Genomic DNA, 27,675 nt, shown 5'->3' on the forward strand with positions numbered 1-27,675 from the left:
TATCCTCGTACATGGGAAATGTTTCCTTTATTCATGCTAATTCAGGTATATATTTGCTTTTCCACATACTAGCTAAGCTTACTTTGGCTGCTGTCAGTATTTGTGTAATTATAACTGATGAGTGCTTTGGAATATCTGGAAGTATGTGCAGCAAATATGTAGCTGGCTGGAGGGGCACACCACTTTCTACTGTTGTTTCTATCAGTTGTTGGATCTGTAGCTAAAATTGCTTTCGTCAGCGACAATGAAGGAAGATGTGGCTTATAGAGCCCACTTTCTCGTTGCATCTCCAACATAAAAATGAGATATCTTCATATATATGGGCCAAACGTTGTGGGGTTAAATACCACCTCATCCGTATTTTTTTTTAATGGCCTCTATACAGTCTAAACCAGTGGTCCACAATCCATTCCTCATGGACCACAGATAGTTCAGGATTTATGTATTTCCCTTTTTTATTCAAATGGAGATACTGACAAAACCTGGACTGTTGGTGGTCCATGAGGACTGGGTTGGGGACCACTGGTCTAAACAGTGAGTGGATGTGTTGGTTGTCCTCATAGCAGAATACCACTGTTTTTGTTCTATAACACAGTGTAGATCACATTCCCATTGTTGCATATATGACAATTTGGAGGGCTTGCTTGCCTGCAACAAGCCTCTGAAATACAACAACAAAGTTTTAGCGTTCCACGTTTCCCCTTTCTGTAACTTTACCACCTTATGCTGTAAGAGTATATGTTTTAACCTTAAGTATGTGAATATTTCCCTTTGGCTTAGGCCAAAGTCCGTGATTAGGTCTGTAAATTGACGCAGACCTGTAGTATCCATCAGCTGATACACTGTATTCAGGCCTGTGTTACACCAGGCATCAAGGGAGAGATCACTGGAGTAGTATGATAGACTGCCTAGTTTTGCTGGTTCAGGGTTTGTGGTTGTAGCTGTGGAGGTATCCATATTAGGTCTAGTATCTTATTGTTCCAGCTTGAACCAGAAGAGTGCAGCAATTTGTGGTAGTATTGAGGCATTGTAATACTTTTGGACATTGGGTACCCACAACTCACCCTCCTGCATTCTGTAGCTCATGGTGTTTAACCCCTTAAGGACACATGACGTGTGTGACACGTCATGATTCCCTTTTATTCCAGAAGTTTGGTCCTTAAGGGGTTAAGGACACCCTTGGGGGCTTTCGTTTCCATATATGTGCATTCAGAGCGCTCTGATACGAAGCTTAAATAGATTTGGGGACAGGGCCGGCGCTTCCTATAGGCGACTTAGGCAGTCACCTAGGGCGCGCCAGGAGTGTCGGCCCCCCTAATGCTGCAGCCACCTTAGCTTTATAGAGAGCCTCAGGCGATTGCAGCTAAGGGACAGGGGAGGAGAGGAGAGACAACTAAGGGGCGGGGGAGAGCTCTATGGAGAGTGGGGAGTTAGGAGAGAGCACTAAGGGATGGGGGGAGCACCAAGGGACGGGGTGAGGGGGAGTGTAGGAGAGAGCACCAGGAGAGTGGAGGGAGAGCTCTAAAGGACGGGAGGGGAGAGTAATATGGCGGGGAAGAGCTCTATGGAGAGTGGGGAGTTAGGAGAGAGCACTAAGGGATGGGGGGAGCACCAAGGGACGGGGGGAGGGGGAGTGAAGAAGAGAGCACCAGGAGAGTGGAGGGAGAGCTCTAAAGGACGGGAGGGGAGAGTAATATGGGAAAGGAGACGGGGAGATCACTAAGGGACAGGGGAGATCGCCAAGGGACAGTGGGGCAGGGGAGTGCTCTAAGGGACAGGAGGGGAGAGCAGTAAGGGACAAGAGAGGATGAGGAAGGGGGGAAAGAGAAGCACAAATGGGCTGGTAGGACTCAGTCCCTATCCTACTCCACAAACTCTCTCTTTAACACTACACATAAAATGCTTCCCTACACACACAGAAACACACCATGCTTACCTTACACACAGAGAAATATACAATGCATCCATTAAACACAAAGACAATGCATCCCTTGCACACATACACAGAAACACACAATGCATCCCTTACACACACACACACATACAAACTGTGGCGAAACCGACCTCGCCACGTGTCTTGGAGGGGGCTGATTGCCCGCCTCTTGCCTTTGGACTATGGACCAGACTTTATGGGAATGTGATACCCCAGATAGCCATACCATGGAGCCTATTCATATAATGAAAGACTATGGGAAAGACTTTAGCTCCATGGCAATTGTACTGTGTGAGTAGGATCTGCGCGCTATTCGGTAGTTTTGTGCGTGCAGATCCCAGCTATCTGGGGATAGGTGAAATGTCTGTGTGTTATGTGTAAATGTGACTTTATGTATTTTAAAGTGTTTTATGTCGTTTTGCAACCATGTGGTTAATGGAGTCTGCCTTTAGTCCTGGGTAATTGGATTACTTCTCCAATTAACTCCAGGGCAGAAGGGAGGAAACCAGGGTGCATTGTGGGGATGTTTTTCTGCCAGCCAGAAAGGAACAAAAGATACTTTTAGTAACTTTTGAACCCCTGGTCGGATTCATGCCATTTTTTAATATGTTGTTCCCCTGAATGGATTGATTGTGGATATGTATTTTTATGTGAATGTGATGTATGGTTTCAAAGTTATGAAAGTTGTGTAAAAGTATATTTTACACTGTATGCATAATGGGATTATGTGTCACACTAAGGGGAGGGGATGTGTGGGAGGTAACATCTATGTCATTGGTTCTTTTATGCCTCCCCCTGGGTGTGGCCTGTATGTGTGAGTTGGAAATAAAAGCCAGGCTGGATGAGCCAGTCCAGAGTTCCTGTTTTACCCTCAAAGTGATGTGTCGTCTCATTATTGGGGGGAAGGATTTATTGCATGCTGTTCCAGTTGACTGCTAGGAGTACAAGCCTATTCGTATGGTTCCTATTCAATGGTCTACAGCATTCATATGCTTGGGAGAATTTAAAGGTTTCTCGGATTCGGTGATTGTGGTGTCTGCCAGAGTGCTTGGAGTCCTCAGGAAGCACTAGGAGCATCCATTAACGGAGGTACCAAGTCGGGGTGCCAGGCGATCCGTTACATTGGTGGCAAGCGGTGGGATGGCGTCCTAGTGCGAGGTAAAGCAGCTCAGAGACACTGTTTGGATTTACAAATTGAGGGCAACGCTAGCAGTCGTGCAGCGCCCCTGGGAGCAGACAAGTATGGAAGGTTCTGGCTCTGGAGATGATTGGCTGGCCGAGGTGAGGCAGCGAGTGGCCGAGTATGGGGATGAAATACCCATGGAGACACGCCGGGTGATCTGGAACCAGGTCATGGCCGAGCGAAACACAAGGCTGGACCGAGATTTCCGGTTGGCGAAAGAGAGGAAGTATGCTCAGCAGCAGGAGCATTACAGCAGCCGAGTAGAGGCTGCATCCGAGGAGGTTAGCCGTCTTTCCCTGAGGCGGTGGGAGGAACCCGAAGTGGGGGTCCTCATAGACTGGTCCTGTGAGGAACCACAACAGGCAGGTAGAGATGGGACCAGGGTCTCTCCACCGGGATGCTGGGCAGCCGACCCAGATCCCCAGAAGCAGCCAGAGTTGCCAGGTGGGGAAGCAGGTGGCCCTTACTCACAAATGTTGAGGGGCCTCACGGATTGGTCCTGGGAAGACCCACAGATGGCAGGTGGAGATGGGACTGCGGTCTCTCTACCGGCCCTACAGGGATGCTGGGCAGTCGGCCCAGATCCCCAGCGGCAGTGTGCGTTACAGGGAGCTGAAGGTGCCGTTCTTGCACCCCAGCGGCAGTCTACGGTTCAGGGAGAGGAGCCTGTTATCTCCTCTCCCCAGCGGCTGAAGGTGTGTAAGGGAGAGGAGTTTGTTATTCCCTCTCCCCAGCGGCAGCGCAGCTCACCAAGGGGAGACAGTAAGCCCCTCACCAGCGCAGATGGGACCGTGGTCTCTGCGCCCTGCCTATAGGGAGTACATAGGGTCAGCCCTGCTCCCCAGCGGCTGAAAGTGTGTAAGGGAGAGGAGTTGGTTACCCCCTCTCCCCAGCGGCAGCTTAGCACACCAAGGGGAGACAGTAAGCCCCACACCAGCACAGATGGGACCGTGGTCTCTGCGCCCAAGTTACAGGGAGCTGAAGGTGCCGTCCTCCCTCCCCAGCGGCAGTGTGATTTGTTGGGAATTGGGAGCCCAGTCTCCATTCCCCAGCGGCAGAGTATCCAGCAGGGAATAGAGAGCCCAGCTTCCTTTCCCCAACAGCAGGACTCTGTGTTGGGAGGAGAGACAGTCGGTCTCCCTCCACAGAGACTGGAAGTATGTATGGGAGAGGAGATTGTTACCACCTCTCCCCAGTGGCGGATCATTAATGTACAGGGAATAGAGAGCCCAGTCTCCATTCCCCAGCGGCAGAGTGTTCTAATGGGAGAGGAGCTGGTTACCACCTCTCCCCAGCGGCAGCTTAATGTACCAGGGGGAGACTGTAAGCCCCACACCTGTGCAGATGGGACCGTGGTCTCTGCACTTCCAGCACAGGGGGTAGGGACGGTCGGTCCTGCCCCCCCACAACAGGGCTGTTTAGCCAAAGGGGAGACAGTCTGTCTCCAGCAGCAGAGCTGTGTAACTAAAGGGGAGACAGTCGGTCTCCAGCAGCAGAGTTGTGTAACTCAAGGGGAGACAGTAGGTCTCCAGCAGCAGAGCGGTGTAACTCAAGGGGAGACAGTCGGTCTCCAGCAGCAGAGCGGTGTATTTAAAGGGGAGACAGTCGGTCTCCAGCAACCAGGCTCCAACCAGACTACTCCCGTGGTAGTGCTGGCAACAGGACAGAGTACCGCTGGTCTCTGCCCCCTCAGCAACCTACCAAGGCAGCCTACCAGTCCCCCACACAGCCGTGGTGAGGCACCTGAACCTGGACAAGATTCTCCCTCACCCAGGTGTAGTAACTGTTTATTGTGGGTGGGCTGCTCTGCTGTTTCTGTCTTGTGGGTGGGCTGCTGGACTAACAAGGGCACTGACCGGCAGGAGGTCAAGTACCCTGTTAGTCTGGGGGGTAAAGGGGAGAAGTGTGGCGAAACCGACCTCGCCACGTGTCCTTGGAGGGGGCTGATTGCCCGCCTCTTGCCTTTGGACTATGGACCAGACTTTATGGGAATGTGATACCCCAGATAGCCATACCATGGAGCCTATTCATATAATGAAAGACTATGGGAAAGACTTTAGCTCCATGGCAATTGTACTGTGTGAGTAGGATCTGCGCGCTATTCGGTAGTTTTGTGCGTGCAGATCCCAGCTATCTGGGGATAGGTGAAATGTCTGTGTGTTATGTGTAAATGTGACTTTATGTATTTTAAAGTGTTTTATGTCGTTTTGCAACCATGTGGATAATGGAGTCTGCCTTTAGTCCTGGGTAATTGGATTACTTCTCCAATTAACTCCAGGGCAGAAGGGAGGAAACCTGGGTGCATTGTGGGGATGTTTTTCTGCCAGCCAGAAAGGAACAAAAGATACTTTTAGTAACTTTTGAACCCCTGGTCGGATTCATGCCATTTTTTAATATGTTGTTCCCCTGAATGGATTGATTGTGGATATGTATTTTTATGTGAATGTGATGTATGGTTTTAAAGTTATGAAAGTTGTGTAAAAGTATATTTTACACTGTATGCATAATGGGATTATGTGTCACACTAAGGGGAGGGGATGTGTGGGAGGTAACATCTATGTCATTGGTTCTTTTATGCCTCCCCCTGGGTGTGGCCTGTATGTGTGAGTTGGAAATAAAAGCCAGGCTGGATGAGCCAGTCCAGAGTTCCTGTTTTACCCTCAAAGTGATGTGTCGTCTCATTATTGGGGGGAAGGATTTATTGCATGCTGTTCCAGTTGACTGCTAGGAGTACAAGCCTATTCGTATGGTTCCTATTCAATGGTCTACAGCATTCATATGCTTGGGAGAATTTAAAGGTTTCTCGGATTCGGTGATTGTGGTGTCTGCCAGAGTGCTTGGAGTCCTCAGGAAGCACTAGGAGCATCCATTAACGGAGGTACCAAGTCGGGGTGCCAGGCGATCCGTTACACAAACACACACTGCTTCTCTTACACACACACATACACACACAGCTACTTTGTTTCATCTCTCCCTCCCTAGTTAATTAGTGAGTGGACAAGTGTTACTTTGTTACTATTTTCTGTCTATATATTTCTTATGCACATCGCAGTTTACAGTGCTATTATTTCCACTAAATTACCGAGTTATAGCAAACAGCTTTTGACTTATCTTATCTTTTTCAATTTTTGTATAATCATTTTTGTTTAATATTATTTTATTTGGATTGCTTGTCAATTTAAATATGATATCCCCCTACACCTTGTAGGAGTCTTTCCCTACCACAGACATTAACTGGATTCCCTATATTGGTGTCCACGGTTTTTAAATATTTATGCGATTACCGTATATACTCGAGTATAAGCCGAGTTTTTCAGCGCATTTTTTGTGCTGAAAAACCCCAACTCGGCTTATACTCGAGTTAATGTCTGTATTATGGCAATTTACATTGCCATAATACAGACTGGGGGCTGGCAGCGAGCGCTTACCTCTCCTGCAGCTCCTGTCAGCTCCCTTCTCCTCCTCGCCGGTCCGTTCAGCACCTCGGTCAGCTCCCAGTGTAAGTCTCGCGAGAGCCGCGGGGTCATAGTGCGGCTCTCGCGAGACTTACACTGTGACTTGCAGAGGGAGCTGACCGGACCGGCGCGGAGGAGAAGGGAGCTGACAGGAGCTGCAGGAGAGGTAAGTGCTCTCTGCCAGCCTCCCTCCCCCCTACTGAACTGCCAATGCCACTGGACCACCAGGGAAGGAGAGCCCCCCTCCCTGCCATGTATCAAGCAGGGAGGGGGGGACGAAAAAAAATAAACAATTATATTAATAAAATAATATATATTAAAAAAAAATAATAATATTACATTTTTTTAAATAATTAAAAAAAAATTGCCCAACATACACAAACACACACTGCATCACACGCACTTACACTGCACTCATACACACACACTGCACTCATACACACACACTGCATTCATATACACACTGCACTCATACACACACACTGCACTCACACACACACTGCACTCACACACACACTGCATTCATACACACACACTGCACTCATCATACACACACACTGCACTCATATACACACACTGCACTCATACACACACACTGCATTCATACACACGCTGCACTCACACACGCTGCACTCACACACGCTGCACTCATACACACACACTGCATTCATACACACACACACTGCACTCACACACACACACACACTGCATTCATTATATACACACAGTGAAAATAAATATTCAATTAGTATAATTTTTTTAGGATATAATTTTATTTAGAAATTTACTCGAGTCAATACGTTTTCCCAGTTTTTTGGGGTAAAATTAGGGGCCTCGGCTTATATTCGGGTCGGCTTATACTCGAGTATATACACGGTACATTAAAAGTTATGTTTTATTAAGGTTACTCTCTCTCACTGCCCATTAGGGCTTATCTCCTAAATGGTCAGTTCTTGAGTTCTCTCTTTTTTGTTTACTATTAGAGTAACTTGACACTCTCTCCCTAAAAGGTTTCTTTTGCTTAGTGTAACGAATATAAACCCCAACTCGCAGGATTCAACTCTACAAAAGACAACCCAGAGGAGAGGTACGTCTACCGGACCTTAGAATGGGCGGACTCAACGTATATGAGAGGAGACAGAGTCAGGAATGATCCGAGGTCAAGGGCACAAAGAGACAGCGTAAACTAGGACTAGCCGGGGTCTGGTACACAGTAAACAGCAAGCCGGCAAACAGAACAGATAAGGATAAGGATAAAGAGATAACGTAGTCACAAACAAAGCCAAGGTCAATACGAAGGAACACAACTGAACACAACAAGCGCTAAAGGGAACTGAAACAGAAACCACGATAGGGTAAATAGCTTCTAAACTAATGTGATTGGCTTCTGTCATATCCACACCCCCAAAAGGTAGTGTATGGGGAGTGTGGCATGACAGGGGCCAATGGGAGCCTTTTGACAATTTAGGCTCCCACTGTCTCTTTAAGAACGCGCCCGAGACCTGCGGCGCGCTTTTAGATTCAGGCGGGACACGTGTCACTGCCCGCCTTCCTAGTGAAGCCGTCGGATGAGCCGTGCGCGGCTCGTGCAGCAGGACCACGCACGGCTCGAAGAGAGGACCGCGACTGGCCCCTGGATAAGGTAAGTAACGCTACACTTAGTTTTTCATACTATCTAGTCCCTCAGCGTGGATTGTATCGAGAGTGGGTAGCTCTATTGGGCTTAAGAACTGGTCAACAGATTACTGCATGGGCTGGGGTATTGTGTCATCCTCTCTCAAGTTGTAGAGCTTCTCATAAAAAGAGGCAAGTTCCTCAACAATCATTAACGAATTGCTCACCCTGGTGCCCTTTGTTGTCTCCATGTATGGTATGTTTGACTAGGAGAAGGAATTTTTAATTGAGATGCCAATAGCTTCCCTGCACTGTTCTCGTAGGAGTAGTATATGTGCTTTAATTGTCTCATATGCCTCTCAGTAATATGCAGCTGTAGTTTATGTAGGTCTGTCTTTATATTGCCTACTTTGTTAGGTAGTGCCACAGTTGGATTACGTATATGCTGGGTCTCTGCTTCTGTCAAATTTCTCCTAAGTCTTTCTTTTTGTTGTATTCATATTTATTTTGTGTCCTTGCTGTATCAGCAGACCATGGACCACTGCCTTATGGGCCAGCCATGTGTTTGCAATTGAGGTGTATTCATAGGGGTTATCATGAAAAAAATGTATAAGCATTTTAACTGCCCCCTGTTCGTTCTCTAGAAGCAACTCGTTTAAGCGCCCAGTTCCCCTTCCCCTGAACAGGTAAAGAGACAGGAATGCTGAACTGACTAGGGCATGGTCCGACCGTGAGAAAGGAGCTATCTGCACCTCCTTTAGGCAGTCTAGGGAGGTAGCTATCAGACACATATCTATGCACGAATATCTTTGGTGGACCTTAGAGTAGTAGGTACAATCCTTCGCTCCTGAGTACATTGGGTGCCATGTGTCATGTAAGCTATGGTCTTACAATAGTTTAGTTAGTTTAGCACTCATGGCCTTTCTTCCCCAAAGTGTCCAAGTTGGGGTCAAGGACACAGTTAAACTCCCCGCTGATGCACACCTGTCCCACCCGTATTCTCGCGATTTTGCCAAAAGCACTTTTGAGGAAATTGATTTGGTTTTTATTTGGAGCCTATATGTTTACAAACGTCAACTGTACTCCCTTTAGTGAGCCCTCCAATCTGCTTTCCTTATCTTTAATTTCCTTGTCACAATCAAAAATCCAATCTGCATGAAACAGTATGCTGACCCCTTTAGTCTTGTTAGGAGCGTAGGAGTGGTAGGCCTGGGGGTATCTAGTCGAGGCAAAAGTAGGAGGGTTGTGAGCACAGAAGTGCGTCTCTTGTTGGCAAGCTTCTGCTGCTTTTACAGTTTGGAGTTGCTGGAATGCCAGATACCTCTTATGTTAAAGGATAGTATAGTGAACTGTTGTGCCTTTCTCAGGTATCCCCTCTTGTGAGTAGTCACGATCCTCCCTGTCATCGTATATGTCAAATATCATTGCACCTTTATCACACAGCAAAAAAGTAAAACATGTAGCAAAGAAAAAATAGAGAAATCATAAACCAAAGTATTTACAAACAAGAATGCTTTCCAGCATCAGGAAATTAGTCAAAAAGGATGTTTTTCCTCGATTGTGTACCATTTAACTCCTGTAGGTACAACCGAGTGGAGACGGAGAAGTGTATATGGTGAGTGATGGTTATGGCCTAGTCATAGTGGCAGGTATGGGTTGCCCCAGAATCAGGCATGGAAAACGAATGGGGGGCCTTGGGCATATGTGAAAAACAGATGTTATTTTTCTATGTATAATAGTGTACCCGGTGTGACCGAAAGCAAGGAATTGTGCTGGAGGGAATCTATATACCTCCCCAGATTTTGCAATGTTCCTACTTTGTGTAATTAGCCCCAGGGAAATGTGTTATGTTAAAATTAATATTGCACTTTAAATATGTGTATTTGGGCCCTGGGGTGGAGCACTTGGAGAGTAGGGTGGGCCAGTGCTCCACTCCACATTTTGGAAGTTGTTTGGAACCTGCAGGTGAGAAGTCCAGTTCCAGAGTTTCAATCCTAATTTACCTCACCTGAAAAGGATTGTTAATTACAGGTGCTATTAAGTACTCCCCTGCCAAAGGAGGAGAGAGACTGTGTTTGATTTCTGTGAGTGGAAACAGAGAGCTGAAAACCCTGAAGCAGTAAGGTTGTTGTTAATGCTTATGTTGGGAAATGGACAAGCCATCCAACCCAGTTAGCTAATTATTTTGTTTAGTTAATGCTCAGAAGAGCAAGGATTTTGTTTTATATATTTTGTTACAACCTTTTATACCTTACTGTGCATTTATTTTGGAACCACAATAAAAAGAGCAAGTCCTTTTACCTCATCCAGCGTGTGAAGTGTCTCTAAAGCCTGAAAAGACTGCGTAACACCCCAATCCCAGGACAAGGTACCAAGGGAAAGGAGTACTTTTGTCACACCGGGTATGAATGGCGTCATTCATTTTGACCCCTTCTGATAAGGTTAACTTTGGAAGTCTCTTCTCATCTAAACCATAACCCCTTCATGTAATAATAAAAAGCAAACAACTTTCATTTCAACTAATCACACATGTCCCAAACCTTGTGGTAAGTATGCATCTCAATTAGTCCCATGTGTAGCCCAGCATGCAGGCCCCAAGCAAGGCTTCTTTCTGGAGTCTCCCCCATGTTCTTGTGACTGTTCAGTCTTTGTTCTTACGAACTTTCGTCCACTTCGTGGTCAGTTTCCTTGGCAATGTGTTAAGCGTAAAATCCAGACCCTTCTTGCATAGGCCCCAAGAGCACAGGAGTTTGAGGCGTTCCTCCAGGTCATCCCCTTTAACCAGGGTGCCGTTTCTCCTTTTGGTGGGAAGCCCCATTTGTAGGAAATCTTGTGATTTCTGAGGCTTTTCGTGATGTTGATAAATTCCCTACAGCATGCCATAGTAGTAGACAATAGATCAGCAAACCATGAGATTAGAGAGTATACTTCTGGCATTGAGGTTGCTTTTCGTTTGGCAGTCAGGATCACTTCTCTTGTGTTGTAATAATGTAATTGTGTGACTATGTCCCTTGGGACGTCTTGCGCCAGGTTTCTGGGTTTTGGCACCCGGTGTGCCCTGTCGATGAGCATGTCTTTCGTCTCCAATGAGGGAAGATCACCTTGAACATATCTGCAAGATATTGTGGGATGGCATCGGCTAGCACCGTCTCTGGGCTCCCCTCATACGTGGATGTTTTTGCGGTGGTAGCGATACTCCTGGTCTGCCGGTCTCTCCTGAAAGTGCCTGTTATCTGCTTCCATTTTGTGGATCTTCTCCACTAATTCTTTGTTAGCTAGGCTCCTCCAAGTTTGAGTGCCCAGAGCGTGCAAGTCCTTGCATATATCTTCCGTCATTTATTTAAAGTCCAATCTTGCCCTCTCTTTCTTTCCTTGTGAATAAAATGTGACTCCTTGGTGTTTTCGGGGGAGCCACAGTATGCACAATGTGTTAGGGATTCTAATCCTGTGTTTTCCAATACCGATTTGCAGGGTTAGCCGGTTTATTTAGTCGCAATAGGCCGTTCTGTCACGGAGCTTATGTTACCTGCGTCACCGGATGTCCCGCCCCCTATAGTATAGATTTCTACTGGAATTAATATGAATCTATGCCTTTCCTGTGTCATTTGTTACATTAATCATATTTACTTATTTTAGCGATATTGACTCTGTAACTGAATGACAGATTCAATGGGTTCATGTTGTATTGCAGGAATGTAACAATCCGTGCTGTGAAGCTTCCACCTGCAAATTCAAGCCGGAAGCTCAGTGTGCAGAGGGGGAATGCTGTGCCAATTGTCAGGTAAGTGGATTACACAAATTCCAAAAAAGTGCTCAAGACACTTATAAATACAATAAAGTGCAACAAAGTGCATAATAATAATAAACAGTAAAGTGCAACAGAGTGTACACCACGTGGAAACGTTTTTACAGCTTATGCTTTTGTTTATTTATTTAATTTGATTAATAAATTGCATTTAATCAGGAAACGCTGTCATGTGGAGTATTCAACACTGCTGCTGCTTAAAGAAGGGTTGTATCTCCTTTAATTGATACACAAGCCCACGTGATCAGAATATTCACATATGTTCAGTCATCATTTTCTTGCTTAACCTTTTAGGGTAAGCTAAAATTTTATCTAGCGCTTACTTAATGCTTTCCTATAAGGATCTTTTTTGACGTTGGACTCCGTTAGGATGTCCAGTGTCAAATAAGTGCGATTTACGCAGTGTAAATCGTGGAAGCGCCTCTGGTGGCTGTCAGCGAGACAACCACTAGAGGCTGGATTAACCCTGCAGTGTAAACATAGCAGTTTCTCTGAAACTGCTAGGTTTTCAGCTGCAGAGTTAAACTATGGGAACCTTGCACCCAGACCACTTCATTGAGCTGAAGTGGTCTGGGTACCTAGAGTGGTCCTTTAATAACATTAAACTAATATTTAACTAACATTTATTACATGATCATTCATATAAGCCACAGCCAAATAATTTCAAAAATATTTCTTTGCACTACACACCCCACAAATTATACTTTTTTATGCAAATTATGGTGAATTGGAAATTTGGTGTATATTGGTAGATGCCAAATGAAGAGCAGGAGCACTGGGAATGGATTGCCAGATATTACTCTTCAAAGCTGTCTTCTGGTATGGCTTTTCAATTTTTAAAGCCCACATTTCTTACAAATGGCGGCTACCCCATTAGGCCAGTAACTGAGGACAACAGCACCCCTCCTTGCTATGCCCTTGATCAATGGGGATTTAGGACAGTAGATCTTATCTTAAAGATGTTATGGACTGTAAATCTCATGATGCTTATCTCCCTACCCTCAGTCCCTACTAACCCTAGGGACCCTCAGTCCCTACTAACCCTAAATTCATCATAATCTCTATACAGCTTAACATGAAACCTTGCAGACTTCATACCCCTAAACCTGGTGTACTAGATACACTGCTGAACCCTGTATCATTTCAATATCAGGAGCCATACTATTAAGTATAATTAACTATGTGATTACATGTATACAGACACACACATTCAAGAATATACTCATGCAAAGGCAGAAAAAAAGAAAATAATTATGACCAGAAAGAGATCCAGCACAAAAAGGAATGTGTGCAAGGACAAAGACATGCATATGGATACACTCAAAGACATTGATAACCATACAGACAAAATCATGCAAGGACAGAAACACATGTATTGACACACTCTTGTGATGCTAAAGGCAAACATACAAGAGAGAGAGACACAATAAAATACACATTAACAAACTTACATAGACACACAGATACACACATGCACACTCATGCAAATAGAGAGTCATAAACACAAATCTACACTTTAAGAAGCATTCAGGCACATAAATACACATACAAACCAATATATAGAAGCATACACACACATGCATTGGTAGAGGAACACATATAGACACACTCAACAAATAAAGAAAGACACATGCACACTTATGAAAAAACACATTGCCTGACAAACTCATGCACATACTTTCATCTTTCTTCCCATCTCCTTGACTTTTGTGTGTCACTGTTAACCTGTGTGTTCCATACACCTAAACCTAAAAAAATATATCATGATACCACAAGTCTACACCGTCCCACTTTCAAGAATAGAGACCCTATAGCTCCTCTCCCTAGCAGCACCTCTGTTGGTTTTCCTGATATGTTGGCAAAAGGACAAGAGATCTTATACCAGCAAGGTGGTTTTGACTACCACTGACAGCCTGTGTAACAAATGGACATGTGAGGTAAGAAAAGGCAATCACCAATTGTTTCTAAAGCATGTTGTCCTCACACAGATTAAGAAAGCGGGAATCGTATGTCGACCTGCCAAGGATGACTGTGACCTGGCCGATATATGCGATGGGGTTACAGCTACTTGTCCCTCTGATCGCTTGCGAGCCAACGGCTTTTCCTGCATGAATGGCCAGGGGTACTGCTTCAATGGAAAGTGTCCAACCCTACAGAGTCAATGCTCTGCTCTTTGGGGATCAGGTGGGTCAAAAGTCAGGGTGGTGCTATGTCACCTCATGGCTTTATATAAAAACAGGTCATTTGAAAACATCGAATGTGACGGCAGATAAGAACCATGCAGCCCATCTAGTCTGCCCAATTGTCTAAAGGCTTTCATTAGTCCTTGGCCTTATCTTATATCTAGAGTAGCCTTATGCCTATCCCATTCATGCTTAAACTCCCTCACTGTGTTAACCTCTACCACTTCAGTTGGAAGGCAGGGTTAGTGAGCCCTTCGAATTGCCGAAGTCCAGAATTGCCAAAGTTCTGAATTGCTGAAGTCTCGAATTTCGGAAGTGCCGAATCGAATTGCCAAAGTAACAAAAAAAATGTCTTACCCGAATTTCCGAACCGCCCATGTACATCCCTACTAAATCCTTTTCCTGAGATGTTGAGGTTAGTACTATATCAAATATTCTATACTCTGCCCTTTCGTTTTTACGCCCAAGATGCATTATCATGCACTTATCCACATTAAATGTCAGTTGCCACAGCTATGACCATTTTTTTAGTTTATCTAAATCATTTGCCATTTGGTTTATCCCTCCTGGAACATCAACCCTATTACATATCTTAGTATCATCCGCAAAAAGACACACCTTACCATCAAGACCTTCTGCAATATCACTAATAAAAAATATTGAAGAGAATGAGTCCAATTACAAATCCCTGAGGTACACCACTGGTAACAAGACCTTGCGTTGAATATACTCCATTGACTACAACCCTCTGTTGCCTGTCCATTTAATAATATTGGATTCTAAACTCAAAGATTGCAGTTTATTGATAAGCCTTCTATGTGTGACAGTTTCAAAAGACTTACTGAAATCTAGGTAAGCAATGTCTATTGAACCACCCTGATCTATTAATTTAGAAAAAATGCAGTAATGTTAGGCTGACATTATCTCCTTGAAGTAAGCCCATGTTGTCTCTGATCTTGAAATTCATGTAATTTTAGAAGTCCAACAATCCTATCATTTAACATAGTTTCCATTACTTGCCCCACAACTGAAGTAAGGCTTACTGGCCTATAGTTGCCTGACTCCTCCTTACTACCTTTCTTGTGGATTGGTACAACATTTGATAATTTCTAATCTTCTGCGACTACTCCTGTTTGTGAAGGCGCTCCTGTACTCCGACAGAGTACCTCCACCTAATCCACTTCCTAGCCTTTTAGGGACCATAGAACGCTTCAGCCCCAGTCACATCAGCTTGACTGGGGTCCTTCTGGAGCTCTTCCCTCCTTCTAGGCAAGTATCATCCCTCTGCATCTCTGCTTCCAGGCAGGTATCATCCCCTCTGCCTATTCTGCTGCAGTTGTTCAGGCAGGTATTGCGCTGCAGTTCTGCTTACAGTGGTTATAGTTATTACATTTACAAAGCACTTTTGACTTATCCCAGGGCTAGAGAGATCGCTAAAATAAACATACAGGACACAAGTGTCAGGGTACCTGAAGTCTCTACCTCCGAGAGAGGTAGAGACTTAGACGTCCATCCGTCCGGACGGGCTGTTTCCTCTGTTCCTCGCGGTCCATCCGGTCACGTAAACGCCGGACTCACTTCCTTTTCTAGCATGACGTCCGGAAACCGACGTCATGACGCCAACCCGGAACGACCTGTCACTCAATCCTTCAGAGACTAATCAGGACTCGTCGGAGGCGTGTCTACCCTTCCGAGCCAGGGTATTTAAACTTGCTTCTCCCATTTGCTCATTGCCCTGTCGTGGTTCTAGTCTGCCTAGTCACACAGTGCTCTTGTATTTCTGTTATCCCTTTGGTTCTGACCCGGCTTGTTTGACTTACTCTGTTTATCTCTGTTACCCTTGACCCGGCTTGTTCCTCGCTTACCTGTCTTCTCGTTCCCTCGACCTCGGCTTGTCTTTGACTATTCTCTATATTCTCCGTACGTTAGTCCGGCCATTCTAAGGTCCGGTATACGGATCCTGTACCTGTTTGTACTCTGCGTGTTGGATCCCTGTCCCGATCCTGACATTACGACAGGGCCAATGGATCCTGCAAGTACAAACAGTCAGCTTGGTCCTTCTGATCCTAGGTTCGAAGCCATGGAGCACGGAATGGATCAGATGGTGCTAGCACTACAGCCGTTATTGTCTCGTGCTAATAACCCGCCAGAGGAGACGCGTACTACTTCTATTTCTCCTGTGAGCTCAGGCCTAGAGGTAGCCACTGTAGGTGCCTCTTCCTGTATTACACCACCAGTACGTTATGGTGGCTCACCTGAGAAGTGTCGTGGTTTCCTTAACCAGATCAGTATCCACTTTGAATTACAACCTCGCTCCTATCCTACAGATAGGGCGAAGGTTGGATTTATTATCACCTTACTCATTGAGAAAGCTCTGAGATGGGCCAACCCATTATGGGAGAATGATAACCCTTTGGTATATAATTATAATGCCTTTGTAGCTGCCTTTAGAAGAACTTTTGACCCTCCTGGTAGAAAGGTCAATGCAGCTAGATTACTGTTGCGCCTGAGACAAGAGAACCGAACTCTTGTGGATTATGCACTAGAGTTCAGGTCTTTGGCGGCAGAAGTTAAGTGGAACGAGCAGGCATATATAGATGTATTTTTGAATGGGCTATCAGATGTAATCCTCGACGAGGTTGCTACTAGAGAGCTTCCTGAAAATTTGGAGGATTTAATTTCATTCATTTCTTGTATTGATGAGCGTTTAAGAGAGAGACAGAACACTCGAGAGAGGAACCTTAGACCTTCATTTAAATTAGCTCCCACATTTCAAAGTCCTGATTCCACTACCTCACTATGTCCTGAACCTATGCAGATAGGCAATACTCGCCTCTCAGAGGAGGAGAGGCAGTACAGGAGAAGGGAGGGATTATGCATGTATTGTGGAGTCAGAGGTCACCTACGCCTGAATTGTCCTAATCGTTCGGGAAACGCTCGCACCTAAGTTTCTCTAGAGGACAGGCCTTGGGTGTTTCTATTTTGTCCTCTACGCATAATTATAAAGATCACAGGCTTCTGCTACCAGTTTCTTTAACTTGGGAAAGGGGAGTACTAAGGACCATGGCTTTGATAGATTCCGGTGCTGCTGAGAATTTTATCGATCAAGCCTTTGCTACTAAACACACTATCCCATCCCAGTTAAGGGATACACCCTTGGCCGTTGAGGCCATAGATGGTAGACCTTTACTTGAGCCTGTTATCTCTCGTGAGACCATCCCAGTTAGCTTAACTGTTGGTATCTTACACGAGGAAAACTTATCGCTTATGCTTATTTCATCCCCTTCTGTTCCCATAGTCCTGGGTTACCCATGGTTGAAAAGACATAACCCTATTATTGATTGGGAGTTAGGGGAGATACTCTCATGGGGCCAGGGTTGCCAGGAGAATTGTTTACGGAGGGTTTCCCCATTGGGTGTAATTAACACACCAGGTAGTTCTACCCAGTCTACAGAGATACAGATACCGCCCCTGTACCTAGACTTAAAAGCAGTATTCGACAAAAAGAATGCTGACACTCTACCTCCACACAGGACCTTTGATTGTAAAATTAACTTACTACCTGGTACCATGCCTCCGAGGGGCAATGTATACCCCCTATCCACTAAGGAGAATCCAGTTCTAGAGGAGTATATTCGGGAGAATCTAGACAAGGGATTCATTAGGAGATCTTCTTCTCCTGCCGGGGCTGTTTTTTTTTTTGTTAAAAAGAAGGATGGTTCACTAAGACCTTGCATTGATTACCGAGGTTTGAATAAGATAACCATCAGAAATGCCTATCCGATTCCCTTGATTACCGAGCTGTTTGATCGTCTGAAAGGCTCTAAAATTTTCACCAAGTTGGACCTCAGAGGGGCATATAACTTGGTGAGAATCCAGCAAGGACACGAGTGGATGACAGCGTTCAATTCCCGTTATGGGCATTATGAATACACGGTCATGCCTTTTGGTCTTTGTAACGCACCTGCAGTATTTCAGGATTTGATTAATGAGGTTCTTAGGGAATTTCAACATGATTGTGTTATTGTATACCTGGATGACATACTGATACACTCTAGAGAGGTTGAGACCCACCACAGACAGGTCAGAAAGGTATTACACAAACTCCTGCAACATGGCTTATACTGTAAATTGGAGAAATGTAGCTTTGACCAGTCTCAGATAGACTTTCTTGGATACGTGATTTCTGGGGAAGGCTTTAAGATGGACCCTGACAAACTCCAGTCCATTTTAGAGTGGCCTTTGCCTAAGGGACTCAAGGCTATTCAGAGGTTTATTGGTTTCTCCAATTATTATAGGCGCTTCATTAAGGGATACTCTTCTATTATTGCACCTATTACCAATATGACCAGACAGGGGGTTGACACTAAGACTTGGTCTAATGAAGCTCTCGCTGCTTTCAAGACTCTCAAGGATCTTTTTGCTTCTGCTCCAATTCTAGTCCATCCTGATACGACTCTGCCGTTCCTACTCGAGGTCGATGCCTCTGAGACAGGCGTAGGGGCTGTTCTGTCGCAAAGGTTAGGGGTGGATAAACCACTACACCCTTGTGGGTTTTTTTCTAAGAAACTGTCTGGTCCTGAAAGTAGATATGACATTGGCGACAGGGAACTCTTAGCGGTCATTATGGCCTTAAAGGAGTGGAGACATTTATTGGAGGGGACCTTACATCCTGTTACTATTTTAACGGATCACAAGAACTTGTCTTATATTGGGGAAGCTAAGCGACTGTCCGCCAGACAAGCTCGTTGGTCCTTATTCCTGACCCACTTCAATTATGTGCTTACTTATAGACCTGGTTCTAAGAACTCCAAAGCCGATGCTTTGTCTCGCCAATATGAACCTTCTACTATATCTGAACCGGTTCTTTCCTCTATAGTTCCGAAATGCAATATTATCGCCAACACGAATCTCAGGATTCACTCTCCGTTACTTGCCGAGATCATTAAACTGCAACATCTAGCTCCTAAACAGACTCCTGAAGGTCGACGTTTCGTTCCTCCTGTTCTACAACTGGAACTGTTGCAATGTTTCCACAACAGCAAGGTGGCTGGACATCCTGGTATTCGCAAGACATGTGCTTTGATCTCTAAGGACTTCTGGTGGCCTGATTTACGGAAGGATATTAAGTATTTCATCGGTGCATGTGAGGTTTGTACTAAGACCAAGCAACCTCATACCCTTCCCTGTGGATTTCTGCACCCCTTAGAGGTTCCAGAGAAGCCATGGTCCTGTTTGGCTATGGACTTTATTGTCGATTTACCTATCTCTAAAAAATAGACTGTTATCCTCACCGTGGTTGACAGATTCACCAAGATGGCTCACTTCGTTCCTCTGCCTAAACTCCCGTCTTCTCCCGAATTGGCGGAGATATTCGCAAGGGAGATTTTTCGATTACATGGGATACCCTCCCAAATTGTATCTGACAGAGGTTCCCAATTTGTTTCCCGTTTTTGGAGGTCCTTCTGCTCTCAACTGGGTATCAAATTGAACTTCTCTTCTGCCTATCATCCTCAGTCTAACGGAGCTGCTGAACGCACCAACCAAAAGATTGAACAATATTTACGTTGTTTTGTTTCCGAACACCAGGACGATTGGGCTGGTTTGATTCCTTGGGCGGAGTTTGCACACAACAATCTCGTTTGTGATTCTACTCGTTCAAGCCCCTTCTTCATGAATTATGGCTTTCATCCATCTATTCTCCCTTCGGCTTCTTCTTCCCAGGGGGTGCCGTCGGTTGATGTTCATGTTGCCAATTTGAGGAAGTTGTGGGATCAGACTCGACAGATTCTTCTGCACAATTCTATGCTGGTTAAGAAACACGCTGATAAACGTAGAAGGGCGGCTCCGGTGTTTGTTCCAGGTGATAGAGTATGGTTGAGTACAAGAAACATCCGTTTAAAAGTGCCTTCCATGAAGTTCGCTCCTCGTTATATTGGACCTTACAGGGTGCTAACTCGCATTAACCCAGTTGCGTATCGTCTAGCTCTTCCAACTGCCTTACGCATCCCTAACTCATTTCATGTTTCATTGTTGAAACCACTAGTCTGTAACAGATTTTCCTCCACATCATCCTCTCCTCGCTCTATTCAGGTGGAGGGTCAGGAGGAGTATGAGGTTAACTCTATTATCGATTCTCGAATCTCCCGGGGGAGAGTACAATATCTGGTTGATTGGAAGGGATATGGTCCTGAGGAGAGGAGTTGGGTACCTCAGGAGGATGTTCATGCTCCTAGTCTCCGCAGGGCGTTTCACTCCCGCTTCCCATCTCGTCCCGGTTCCTTCCGCCCGGTGGGCGTATCTGAGAGGGGGGGTACTGTCAGGGTACCTGAAGTCTCTACCTCCGAGAGAGGTAGAGACTTAGACGTCCATCCGTCCAGACGGGCTGTTTCCTCTGTTCCTCGCGGTCCATCCGGTCACGTAAACGCCGGCCGCGAGGGACTCACTTCCTTTTCAAGCATGACGTCCGGAAACCGGCGTCATGACGCCAACCCGGAACGACCTGTCACTCAATCCTTCAGAGACTAATCAGGACTCGTCGGAGGCGTGTCTACCCTTCCGAGCCAGGGTATTTAAACTTGCTTCTCCCATTTGCTCATTGCCCTGTCGTGGTTCTAGTCTGCCTAGTCACACAGTGCTCTTGTATTTCTGTTATCCCTTTGGTTCCGACCCGGCTTGTTTGACTTACTCTGTTTATCTCTGTTACCCTTGACCCGGCTTGTTCCTCGCTTACCTGTCTTCTCGTTCCCTCGACCTCGGCTTGTCTTTGACTATTCTCTATATTCTCTGTACGTTAGTCCGGCCATTCTAAGGTCCGGTATACGTATCCTGTACCTGTTTGTACTCTGCGTGTTGGATCCCTGTCCCGATCCTGACAACAAGTTCTAAAAGGAACTAACATAAAACTTTATTTTACTTGGGACTAGCCCATATGATCATTACATATACATTGCAGTGACAAACATAATAAAATTCAAATAACAAAACATGTCACAAAATATACAGGAAATTACAATAGCATAATCACATATTTATAAAGGGATGGGGAAGACAATAACCAGCACAAAATATCTCTCCTGCCTGCAGAATTTACAATATGCAAATCTACCTCAATATGCAAATTAACTAGCCTTGCTATTCAGGTAGTGCATGTTGCTGTTGCTACCAACAGAGGGCGCTACACAGGCTCCATAGCCAAATCCACCTAGTTGGTAGCAATCCTCAGCAGTACAGGAGAGCAGGCAATACATTTAACAGTATACACACACAATATAAACAATTACATTACACACACCCTGCACCTACAATGGGCACAGGGTGACAGACATAGGAGTCATTTAGGAACCACTGTAAAGTGTCCTTCTGCTCCCAGCGATGGTGACTGCCGTCACGCTGTTAACAATGATTGGTGAATAAATCCATTAATGGTTTTGCCAGTACACCACTAAGCTCTTTTAATAACTTTGGGTGTATTCCATCAGTTCTCATTGACTTGTCTTTACTTTAGGCAGCTGAAATAGAACCTCTTCCTCTGTAAACTCACATGTAACAAATTATTTTGTCTTTTTTTCTAGCTGTGGTCCCTTTCCTTAATTTTCATCTGTAAATACTGAACAAAAATATTAATTGAGGCAGTCAACTGGACCTTTATCCTCTTCTACATACCTTCCTTCTTTTGTTTTAATCTAACTAATCCTTGTTTCACTTTCCTTTTCTCATTTATGTATCTAAAAAATGTTTTATCCCCTTTCTTACTGACTGGGCTGTTTTCTCTTCTGTGTGGGCTTTGGAAAGTCTTATAACTTGCTTAGCCTCTTTTTGCCTAATCCTATCAATCTGTCTATCTTCTTCACAGTTTTTTTTTTTTTTTTTTATAATTACTAAATGCAAACTTTGTGTTTTTTACTATTTTGGCCACTTCTACGAAGTACCACAGTGGCTTCTTCATTTTTTGGCTTTTACTGACAAGCTTAATGCAATTTTCTGTTGCCTTCAGTAGTGTAATTTATAAGTAATCCCATTTCTCCTGGACTCAATTTAAACCACTCCGGTCTGACAATGACATCTTTATGCATATTAACTCCTTTACGCATATTTGGACCACCTGGAAAAGTGATTTAATGAGTTAGTAATGTCCTGTTGAGGTGGGTTATGAATATCTGCAAATGACTGAGCAGCCGTTTAATCCACTTTTCATCTTTAGGTGCTTCGGTTAACGATGAATGTTTCGACAATAACATAAATGGCAATAACTATGGGAAATGTCAACAGTTTACAGGAAATTTCATGAAGTGTGCCTCTAAGTGAGTATAGAGATATTTACATCTGTCTGCTGATTACTAGACAGGCTCAGGTGTGGTCTCCCTGAATATAAGGACAGGCTCAGACATGACTGAAATGGACCTTAATGTGAGGACCTGCAGCTATGATAAATTATTCTTCCCCTGTACATTGTTTAGTCGACAATGCTCGTGTATGACCTTCTGGGAGTTGAATGTTTGCATAGAAATTTACAGTACAGGTTTATTTTATGTTGAGTGGTATCTTTAAGTCATCATGATGTACGATAATGTTTCTTAACCTCGGGGTCGGAATACAATATTGGATTTTTTTATTTTTTTTTGTGGATCCCTGCTTTTTTGATCAGGCACAACAAATTTATCATACGCTAGGCAATCACTCGCAACAAGGTGAAAACTAGTCCAGCTCGGTCTTACCTACTACAACAAGACTGTTAGACACTAGGAGAAGTCTAGTGAGAGTATAGGTCTTGTCTAAACGTATTGAATATGCTGAATGTATGGATATGCTTTACTAGTGCTAACGAATGGTGGCAATGGTAGGATAAAAACAGTAGTAGGGATTCAAAAATTTTAGTAACCAGTTCTGAATTTTCAAATGCAATGCACGCAGTATGTACGCATGCACACACAAGCATATCGACGCAGTCACACTTACCGTATATACTCGAGTATAAGCCGAGTTTTTCAGCACATTTTTTGTGCTGAAAAACCCCAACTCGGCTTATACTCGAGTCAATAGTCTGTATTATGGCAATTTGCATTGCCATAATACAGACAGGGGCTGTGGGGGCTGTCAGAGCTGTAACTTACCTCTCCTGCAGCTCCTGTCAGCTCCCTCCTCCTCCGCGCCGTCCGTTCAGCACCTCGGTCAGCTCCCAGTGTAAATCTCGCGAGAGCCGTGGCTCTCGCAAGACTTACAGTGGGAGCTGACAGAAGAGCTGACCGGACAGCGCGGAGGAGGAGAGAGCTGACAGGAGCTGCAGGAGAGGTAAGTTACAGCTCTGAGAGTCCCCCTCTCCACCCCACTGAACTGCCAATGCCACTGGACCACCAGGGAAGGAGAGCCCCCCTCCCTGCCATGTATCAAGCAGGGAGGGGGGACGAAAAAAAAAATATAATAATAATAATAAAGTAATAATAATTAAATTAAAAATAATAAGAAGAAATAATAATATAAAAAAATTTAAATAATTAAAAAAATAATAAAATTGCCCACACCCCACCAAGGCTCTGCAACACACACACACACACACTGAACTCATACACACACTGCATTCATACACACACTGCACTCATACACACACACTGCACTCATACACACACTGCACTCATATACACACACACTGCACTCCTACACACACTGCACTCATACACACGCTGCACTCATACACACACACTGCACTCATACACACACACTGCACCCATACACACACACTGCATTCATACACACACGCTGCACTCATACGCACACGCTGCATTCATACACACACACACTGCATTCATTATACACACACTGTAAATAAATATTCAATTAATATATTTTTTTTTAGGATCTAATTTTATTTAGAAATTTACCAGTAGCTGCTGCATTTCCCACCCTAGTCTTATACTCTAGTCAATACGTTTTCCCAGTTTTTTGGGGTAAAGTTAGGGGCCTCGGCTTATATCCGAGTCGGCTTATACTCGAGTATATACGGTATATATCCTGGGGGGCAAAAGGAATAGTATTTCAAGCCAATGTGTAGTAAAAGCATGAACTGTGTATATCATGAGAATGAGCAGTAATGTATAGACCTTGTATATCATGCCAGTGAGCAATAAATGCATAAACTTGGTATAACATGCCATAGCCAAATCCACCTAGTTGGCAGCAATCCTCAGCAGTACAGGAGAGCAGGCAAAACATTTAACAGTATGCACACACGCATTATAAACACCCTGCACCTATAATGAGACATAGGTGCCATTTAGGAACCACTGTAAAGTGTCCTTCTGCTCTCAGCGATGGTAACATACTGTTAACAATGCTTGGTTAAATAAATCCGTTAATGGTTTTGCTAGTACACGACAAAGTTATTTTAATAACTTTGGGTGTATCCCATCATCCATGTTCCCCTCCTCTTCATGTCCTCCTACCCCTTCCATCCATGTTCCCCTCCTCTCCATGTCCCTCTACCCCTTCTGTCCATGTTCCCTTACCCATTTCATCCATGCCCCTCTTTTCCCCATGTCCCCTACCCCTTCCATCCCAGTTCCCTTAAAGCTGCACTGTCATGGCCGAATCCAGGTTTGTTTGTTTTTATAATTATTTTTTCAACTTGGCAGACATAGTGAAATATCATCCACATTTTGGCTTGTGCAAAAGCCAGAGAGCATGTTATACATTTGAACAGTGGTTAGATAGCCTGCTAATCAAAGACATTGCATGGACATCATGTGCGATTTCTTCATCACCATCCACCAAGGAGTTTTTTTTATTTTTATTTTTTTTTATTTTTTATAAGAACAATTTATTAACAAAAACTAAGAAAGTTCGGTTCAGGTGCTTGAAACCTTGTAGTAAGTTGTCGCTGGCCCCAGGGAGGGGGCAGAGGGAATAGACCAGAGATAGAAGGACAGCATAGGGAGTGGTGTGGATGGAAGGCTTCCAGTGGCATCGGTGAGGGTTAGTGTCCCGTTCTATTTCTCTAGGCCTGATTGACCCGCTGTCAGGCGCTAGTGCGGGGGTGGTTTCTTTCCCATGGTTTCATAGAGATGGGGATACGGGTTTGCTGCCTAGCATTTCTGCTAGCTGATTCTCTCCCGGATGGGATGTTGCGAGATTTTTTAATTTATTTATTTATTTTTACCGGCTCGCAGCTCCCTCCTTGTAATATGTAAAAATAGAAGCGCCAGGGAGCTGTGCTCCCCGCTACTTTATAGCCCCCCATGTTCTCCCTCACTCTATGGGGGTCAATATAACCCCTATATTAGCATAAGTCAGACTGAAATCTCCCGAATGCCCCTACTCACTATGCCGCGAGTAGGGGCATGTTAACTGAACAGTGAGCAGCCTGTTTCTGCTCACTGTTGTAAAAAAAAAAAAAAGCCCCCGTGGTTGGGCATCTATTAACTAGCGGGGGGGACATAGTGCCCCAGGGAGGGGACAGAGGGAATAGACCAGAGATAGAAGGACAGCATAGGGAGTGGTGTGGATGGAAGGCTTCCAGTGGCATCGGTGAGGGTTAGTGTCCCGTTCTATTTCTCTAGGCCTGATTGACCCGCTGTCAGGCGCTAGTGCGGGGGTGGTTTCTTTCCCATGGTTTCATAGAGATGGGGATACGGGTTTGCTGCCTAGCATTTCTGCTAGCTGATTCTCTCCCGGATGGGATGTTGCGAGATTTTTTAATTTATTTATTTATTTTTACCGGCTCGCAGCTCCCTCCTTGTAATATGTAAAAATAGAAGCGCCAGGGAGCTGTGCTCCCCGCTACTTTATAGCCCCCCATGTTCTCCCTCACTCTATGGGGGTCAATATAGCCCCTATATTAGCATAAGTCAGACTGAAATCTCCCGAATGCCCCTACTCACTATGCCGCGAGTAGGGGCATGTTAACTGAACAGTGAGCAGCCTGTTTCTGCTCACTGTTGTAAAAAAAAAAAGCCCCCGTGGTTGGGCATCTATTAACTAGCGGGGGGGACATAGTGCCCCCCCTAGTCCCCACCACTGCCCCAAGAGTGGGGGCTATGCAACTAAACAGGGGACATAGGGTCCCCCTTGGAACCCACCTATGAGCGGTGGGTGGGGGTCCTAAAAGACAATGGGGGGAAAACCTATTGTTCCTCCCCGGCCCCAACCCATGAATGGCGGGTGGGGGCCCTCAATGAAATTGGGGGTCCTATTGTCCTCCCCCGGGCCCCCACCCATAAGCAGCAGATGGGGGCCCTTAAAGACAATGGGGGGACCTATTATCCTCCCCCCGCCCCCACCCATGAGTGGCAGGTGAAGGCTCTAAAAGACAATGGGGGGGACTTATTGGCTGCTCATTGTTTAGTAGACATGCCCTTACTCGTGATAAATACTAATAAAAGTACCGTATAAACTCGACTTTAAGTCAATCTCGTGTATAAGTCGAGTGCAGTTTTTTGACCAACAATTGTGAAATATGCTATGAATCATGGATAAGTCGAGGGTACGACTTTCAAATGGAATTCAAATGGAATTGTTCCCCTTCTGCTCGGTTAACGAACAGACTGTTTGGTCAGCCTTGTTAACACCTCATAATCACTGACATCTATGTCCCCTATGCATTTTATCCATGTCTCCCTCCTCTCCATTCCCCCCTACACCTTCCATCCATGTCCAACTCTTCTCCAAGTCCCTCCAACCCCATTCATCCACCCCTCACCATGTCCCCCTCCCCATTTCATCAATGTCTCTCTCCTCTCCTTATCCCCTTCCATCCATGTTCCCCTCCTCTCCAATTTCCCTAGCCCATTCAGTACATGTCCCCCTCTGCTACATGCCCCCTACCCTCCATATCCCCCTCTCCTCCATGTCCGCCTACCATCCCTGTTCCTCTCCCCTCTATGTCCCTTTCCGCTTCTCTCCATGTTCCCCAACCATATAATCAGTGTTTCAGCAACCATACATTATTATCTTTAAAAACGTATTTTATTGGAATTGAAATGCTGACTGTATGCTGTTGCACAACTGCATAAAATATAGAGCTTCAAACAGATGGCTGTGGCATTTGGAGCGGGCTGGAGCTGGCTGTGGTTGACAGTTGTGGGCTTACAGAGCTAGGGTTCCATACCTATCTCCTTTATCTTCATCCTTTCTCGCTGCGCAGCTCTGGGATCACTTCCCCCAGCTCAGCACAGTACCAGTGGGGAACTGCAAAACCAACAGAGGCCTGGTCTCATGTGCAGACATATTGTTAAAGCGTCTGACTCTGCTCCTCATTAGAGATGCCCATCAGATGGCCCTAAGCGTGAGGACCACCTGATGGGCTCCCAAATCTTGTGGGACTCAGGACGGCTCCACCGCCAGTAGTTGTGCACTAAGCTGTACTCCCCTGATAGTAGCCATGCTGCCCTGGATACCAGCAGGGAAGAGGTGGGGGACCTGGTCGCCATGCAGTGCCACTTCACCCCAGCACCAGGTGTGATTTGTCCTCCTCTGCTCCTATGCCTCAAACCTTGAAGGTGAGAAGACTT

At 45.2% G+C, this 27,675-nt stretch overlaps 1 protein-coding gene across 1 annotated transcript in view; it reads left to right on the forward strand.

The window, feature by feature from the left end:
* The window catches only part of LOC134601766 (zinc metalloproteinase-disintegrin-like ACLD), a 100,434-nt gene extending 77,954 nt beyond the window's left edge, over positions 1–22,480 (forward strand). Inside the window, exons 13-15 of the mRNA XM_063446267.1 lie at positions 11,877–11,966; positions 13,979–14,174; positions 22,377–22,480. Coding sequence (XP_063302337.1) covers positions 11,877–11,966; positions 13,979–14,174; positions 22,377–22,480 — 390 coding nt within the window. The remainder of the gene's footprint in view (positions 1–11,876; positions 11,967–13,978; positions 14,175–22,376) is intronic.
* The last annotated feature ends 5,195 nt before the right edge of the window (positions 22,481–27,675 follow it).

This window comes from Pelobates fuscus, chromosome 3, assembly GCF_036172605.1.
Source record: "Pelobates fuscus isolate aPelFus1 chromosome 3, aPelFus1.pri, whole genome shotgun sequence".
Classification (NCBI taxonomy): Eukaryota; Metazoa; Chordata; class Amphibia; order Anura; family Pelobatidae; genus Pelobates; species Pelobates fuscus.